This window comes from Tinamus guttatus, unplaced genomic scaffold, assembly GCF_059628265.1.
Source record: "Tinamus guttatus ecotype Peru unplaced genomic scaffold, ASM5962826v1 Tinamus_guttatus_pri_ptg000223l, whole genome shotgun sequence".
Lineage (NCBI taxonomy): Eukaryota > Metazoa > Chordata > Aves > Tinamiformes > Tinamidae > Tinamus > Tinamus guttatus.
Window position 1 is genome coordinate 146,172 of NW_028288757.1, and position 6,513 is coordinate 152,684.

At 48.4% G+C, this 6,513-nt stretch overlaps 1 protein-coding gene across 2 annotated transcripts in view; it reads left to right on the top strand.

Moving 5' to 3' along the window:
* TTC28 (tetratricopeptide repeat domain 28) overlaps positions 1-1,752 on the top strand; it is a 139,404-nt gene extending 137,652 nt beyond the window's left edge. For both annotated transcript variants that reach the window (XM_088525040.1, XM_088525041.1), the window contains one exon: positions 21-1,752. In XM_088525040.1, the coding sequence (XP_088381166.1) occupies positions 21-1,651 (1,631 nt within the window). In that variant the 3' untranslated portion in view covers positions 1,652-1,752. The remainder of the gene's footprint in view (positions 1-20) is intronic.
* The last annotated feature ends 4,761 nt before the right edge of the window (positions 1,753-6,513 follow it).

A 6,513-nucleotide genomic window follows, 5' to 3' on the forward strand; every position in this document is an offset into this window, starting at 1 on the left:
GTTTTTTCTTCTTTTCCTAGATTCTACGGAGCTTCCTAAGCGCCTTAGCCTGGACAGTTCCTCATCGCTAGAATCTCTGGCTTCTGCTCAGTCTATTTCCAACCCAGTAGTACCTCAGTATCAAAACCCTCCATTCTCTCCTACTTGTCCAGATGGCATTGCCTCGGATGCCATTTCTGTGTATAGCCTGAGCTCTATTGCTTCTTCCATGAGTTTTGTTTCCAAGCCAGACAGCAATCCAGATGGTGCGGGGCACAGAGGACGCCAGGACTACGAGAGACCCAAGAACATCTACCCACATAGACCTTCTGGAGCACAGAGCCAGCTGTCACTGCAAACCAGCACTGTGGTGAGCAAAGATGAGGAGGAGTATGAAGGATTTTCCATAATTAGCAATGAGCCTTTGGCGAGTTACCAAGAAAACATGAAAACAAGATTTTCCCCTGATCATAAACAGCCCAAAACTGATCAGACTGGAAGTATTAAAGAATCTGTCATTTCCAAGGGGAGTGTAAGTACCCCAAATTCTCCTGTTAAAATGACTCTTATTCCCAGTCCAAACTCACCTTTCCAAAAAGTTGGGAAACTTGCAAGTTCTGATACTGGGGAATCTGACCAATCTAGCACTGAGACGGACAGCACTGTCAAGTCGCAGGAGGACAGCAATCCAAAGCTTGATCCCCAGGAGCTGGCCCAAAAAATTCTGGAGGAAACTCAGAGTCACCTCATTGCTGTTGAACGTCTTCAGAGAAGCAGCAGTCAAATAAGCAAAGGCAACAACTCAGATGATGGGGCCTCCACACCAGCAGGTGCATCTGCATTCAGATCCTCGGAGACCAGCGCGTTCAGTAGGCCAGTCAGCTCCAGTCAGAAGAACCAGTCGTCACCTGTTGCAATTAAACCAAAGCCTCCAACAAGGAGTTCATCCCTGCAGAAAGTGAGTTCTGGCTATAACAGCCCCACGACATCCGAGATGTCCAACAAAGAAGGCACAGGCCAGTACAGCGGGCAGCCGTCCCCAAGTTCCGATTCACACGGATCCTTGACTGAACAGCCTCACTTCAAACTCAAGTACCCCAGCTCTCCTTACAGTGCTCATATTTCTAAATCACCCAGAAATATCTCTCCAAGCTCAGGGCATCAGTCTCCTGGTGGCAGCACTCCATCTCCTGCTCTGTCTTATTCCTCAGCTGGTTCTGCTCGCTCAAGCCCAGCTGATGCCCCAGATATAGATAAACTGAAAATGGCAGCCATCGATGAAAAAGTGCAGGCAATTCACAACTTAAAGATGTTCTGGCAAAGCACTCCCCAGCACTCCCCTGGCCCAATAAAGATTTTCCGAGGAGCTCCTGGAACAATGACTTCTAAGAAAGATGTCCTCAGCTTACTAAACTTATCTCCACGACACAGCAAAGAAGAAAGTGCAGATAAGCTGGAACTAAAGGACCTATCTATTCAGCAACACCTTGCTTCTCCACAAAAGAACCCTCCTAATGGACACAGGCACCCTGAGTCTACAAATGCAGTGACAGCAACTCATTCTGCACCTTCCAGTAGTGCTCCGGGAACTGTACGCCCTTTGAGGCTGCCCTCTGGGAATGGTTATAAATTTTTGTCACCGGGAAGATTTTTTCCTTCCTCCAAATGTTGAAATGTCCTGTATGCCAGCTGATGACCTACAGTTTTGTTAAAAGTATTTGCTTCTGCCCACTTGCCTATATCAATACAGAACCACAGCATATTGCCCGAGGAGCCGTGGTCGCAGCAGTCGGGTGTGCAACGGGCTGTCCCCGCGTTCGCTGCGGGAACACGGGCCGAACGCAGATGGGCTTTGGTTCCCCTTACCTGCACCACGGACAGACTCACTTGGTCACAGTTCTAATACAGTGTTCAGTATTTGCAGCAACGGGTCCAATGAATCTACTTGTCTGGTCATAAAATTAGCTCCTAAGCCACCCACCTGTGTTTCTTATCCTAACAGGCGGTTTTGCAACGAGATTTTTATACAGAAATTAATACATATCAGGGATTGGAGAGGGAAGTGAGAGAAGGCAAAACTTTCATTTATACCACAAAGAAAGTATGCACAAGTTTCTGCCTAGAGAAGTACAAGCCATTTCTTTGAAGGCTGACAGAGAGGGTAGGACACCATACCCCCAGATCCCTCTGCTGGGGTAGCCAAATGCAAGAGGCCTCCGTAGCAGCACCTCCGTAGAGTGTGATTGTGGCCGTTGTCTTGCACTGTGCAGAGGCTGGGGATGCAAAGAGGAGGAGACGGGTGTCCCATTGCAAAACCTCCTTCTCAAGTACTGTCTCTCTAGCGTGAAACCATTCAGGTGAACTTTTTGCTGATTGCTTTGCTCCCAAAAGAATGTTTGGGGCGTAAGGAACAATCTGAGCCTTTCATGTGAGTAGGAGGAGTGTGTCAGAGAAAAGTTCTAGTTTTATTGAACTGATCTTTCTGGCACCCAGATTCATAAAGGTAGAGTTTTTGTCTTGGCAAGTATTTGATCAGCAGAGATGTCTTCTGCCTGCTAAATGTGCACAGAAAAGGGAGACATGCTGAAGCTCAGAGCAGTATTTTACAGTTCTACAGTAGACAGAAATCTGATAGGAGGGTATGTCATTTAAAAATACATGCCCAAATAAATCCATCATTAAATCTGCTGAATCTTTCCAGGTCACCAATCTTTTCCCTCCTGCGAAAACATTCCTTTCGCAGATGAGTGTCCCAGTGTAAGCACATGAGATAGGTTTATGTCCGCTTGCAGAATCTATGCACCCGCTGATCCATGGAGAGAAGAGAAAAAAAAGAGCAACCCAGAGGTGATGAGTAAAACACAGTAAGCTTTTCTATGTTAGATTGTGTTTAGGTGTAACAGATCGCGTTTGAGAGGTCTCGTTTTGTTTTGTTCTGTTTTTCTACGTGGCCATTCAAATGCAGTGGCATGGTAATAATCAGAAGTGATAACTCACATGCACTGAAATTACGGACATGTGGTAGCTTTAACGCAGCCACGTTGCACACTTGGATCGAAGAGAAGTATTTTGCAGGCCATGAGCTATGAAGTCGGAGCACTGGATCACCAAGGCTTTTGGTTTCTATTCTGCACTCCCTGAGTTTCTTGGGCGACTGGGGGCTAATCACTTCACCTCTCTGTGCCTCGTCTTCCCCATCTCAGTGGGGATAGTAATACTTAGCTACCTCACAGGGGTGTTGTGAGACTTAATTGTTCATTAGGCCCCAAGCGTCAGTCAGATCTTAAGTCAACTTAGTCTTGCATGGGCTCCGCAAAGGGAGAGTGCAGTCAGCTCCAACCGTACCAGGGGGACACGGTTAATGTAGATAATTGTTCCTCCCATCGTGTCTGGATACTCTTGAAAATACGGGCCTGACCATGTGTGATTTTCTTTAGGACCTTGGAGCAAAGGCATGGTAGCAGGACAGACGATTAAACTCTTGACACCTTAATATAACCTTACTTACGTTCAGCCTCCTGATGGTGCACGTATCAGATGCTTGCTTTGATTATATTCAAGAATCCAGTGGTTTTGGAGGATGCTTTCCTTTTCACCATTGCCAGGAGTTAATATGAGCACTGAAGGCCTAGAATATAGAGCCGTGTTGTTTTAGCCAGCTAATGAGGGATGGATGATGACAGGAGTTTCCGAAAAGAAAGACATGACTTCAGTTATTCATTTATTCATATTATGCAGTGTAGCAAAACAGGAAAAAAAACTCATGCGATGCAAGTTACTTGTCGGTGCATTACGTTTTCCAGTGACGGATTGGTGCTAGGTATCTCCTTCCTTAAGCAGGAAGAGACCGAATAGCGGTGGGAAAGGAGCCAGTGCAACATGTGCACTTCATATAGACAGAGATATTGCTGATCATGCAACTGTTGGGGTCACAAGACGGCCGAGAGGCTCCCGGGGAGCGGCTCTGTGCGTGACCCACACAGCGACGTCCTGGGGACATCCAGGGTGGAAGTGGGCAGCTTCTTGCTTACAGCAACAGCAAATACTCCCTGCACTGCTGCATAACAGAAACAAGCCTCTCTACTTTCAGTTTACTTCCATAACTAAAGGATCTTTAATCTGTAGCAAATATATATTGCCATTTTGGTACAGCCCATTTTTATGCTGCCAGCGGGTTTCATACTGGCTTTGGATAACTAAACTTTTCAGAAAGAGCCAAGTTCTTTCTTGTTCTTGTTGAATGGCTGGGAGAGGGGAGTGGTAGAAGCAGGGAAGGGGTCAGACGTAGCAGAAGTTCAGTATTTGGGAAATTGGTACCGTACAAATACGGAAGGTCAGTGTCGCTGGAACAAGTGTTTCGGGAACTGTATTTCCGTTGACACCGGGCACTTCCATTGGCTCATGGAGAGCTATGAACATGCATGCATGTCGTGGTTGGGATACGCTCACACACCTCGTGCCTCACTCCTCCACCCCCTGAATGAGAAACAACCCTTTAGCGAGGAAAAAAAAAGTTTTATCAGGTTTGCCCAGTATGTGGAGAAATTCAGGAAATGAAAATAACACGTCCTCCTTTTGATATTAGAATTCCTTCTGTGGAGTTAAATGCATTTGTCGTTGTTGTATTTGTGCATGGTACAAGTGACAACACTGCTATATACAGTGAGCAATAAGAATTAGGTATTATCCACTTTCACATTAAACCTTCCACATGCAGAAAATCCCCAAGGCAATAGAATGTATTTTAGTTTGGTTTTACCCAGTCCATTTTACTGTGTGAGATACTAATTACATATATTTTATTGACTGTCTTTAGTTTAAACTAAAATGGGAACAGTAAACAGTCTCAGTGATGAAAACACTATTTCATTTTGTTGGTTAGCCTGAACTCCGGGTACTGATTTTCCTTCTTTTTAACCATACCTTATTCAAGCAAGGAAAAAGCACTGCAGGGGTGCACCACCCACAGGTATTGCCCTCGGCCGTATTTCCTTTCATTAGGTCAAACTTTTCTGTTTGAACATCTCCTTCAGATTAGGTTGGTCCAGGTGTGCAGCAAATCTGCGCGGTGTTGCGAAGCACTGGTCGTTTTGGGCTGGTAACGGTGGATCGGAGCGGTTTGGGGATCACTGCGTCCCGCGGGCAGGGGCACACGTGGCCACGATGCGGACGCCTTCACAAGGACTTTGGGGATGGAATTCCATGGGGATCGTCAGCAGGACTCCAAGCAGCAGCCCCTCGCACTTGCTCTCCTTGTATGCAGTGTTAGCCATGTTTGGCCTGTATGGACTTTTTTTGTAAATTAAAACTCTGTTTCCAGACAGCATTAAACTTTTTATATTATGAAATTTACCATGTAAAAAGATTTTCATATTTTTATTGAAATTGCTAAGGCATTTGGCCTCTTCCTTTGTGATTTCAGTGTCTATTAAAGCATGAGTTCTCTCAGTCCCGCAGTGTCCTGTTCTGGAGCGGTGTCTGTGCAGAACGGTCGTCGCCGCCGCGCGGAGCTGGCGCCGCTCTGTTCCTCTGGGCGCCCCGGGGAGGTGAACGCGTCGCGTGGGAGTCTGCGCGCTGCGGACACCGCGCGGCCCCGGGAGCTCCCTGCGCTGCTTCGCTCATTTGTGACCTTGGTTTTGCACAATGCGGTGCCCCTGTTACAAATGATGATTGGGAAATTGCTTTTCCCTTTCCTTGCAATGATGGGATGGTCAATTTGGCTTAAGGTCCTTCTTGTTTTACAAGCAAAAGGACAGGTAGAGGTGGAAGAAACCTCAGGGATCATCCAGTCCCCTCTGCACTGAGGTAGGAGCAAGTGCTGAAGGTAACATGTATTGCCCCCGTACCTCTGCCAGGGTCACTTAAATCTCCCCTCTGCCCCCCACAAAAGGTGCTCGTGAGCCTCGGGGCAGCCTGGGTGATGCAGGGACCCGGTCCCCAATCCCATGGAGGGCCCCTTGGCAGCACCGAGTGTTCCTATTCGGGGATGCTGTGCTCTGGCAGAGACGTCCATTAGTGCATAAGGGCATGCTCAGTTCCCAATCCTGGCAAACAAAACCCGGGAAAGGGGGTTTTCCCGGGGCCAGGATGGACGGGGTGAGACCAGGAGGGGCTCCCTGGTACCTGATGGGGAGAGGACACAAGTGCGGCCCGCGGGAGCCACCTCGGCCAACGCCGGCCCGCGGCCACTGTCCAGGGAGGTGCAAGGCCCTGCCCGGGCCAGCGATGATCCCAGAAGAAACCGTGCAGCTCTCGGACACAAAACCACATTGAGCTTTTGAACGGGTTGGGAGCCAACGAAAAGGTCCATTTAAAATGCTACATTTCTTGGGAATAGGGCAGCATTATTCACCATGAAAAATAGATCTGCAGAGCTGCGAGGTGGCGCGTAGGGCGCACGGGGGGCCTTGTCCTCCCACGGCGCCGAGCGGCCCCTCCGGCAGATCCCGGACACGGCGGTGCCCGCGGGCGGCTCCCCGCACCCCGCCACACCGTGTCTTTGCCCGGCACCACCAGGTCACGGCGCTCCCGTTG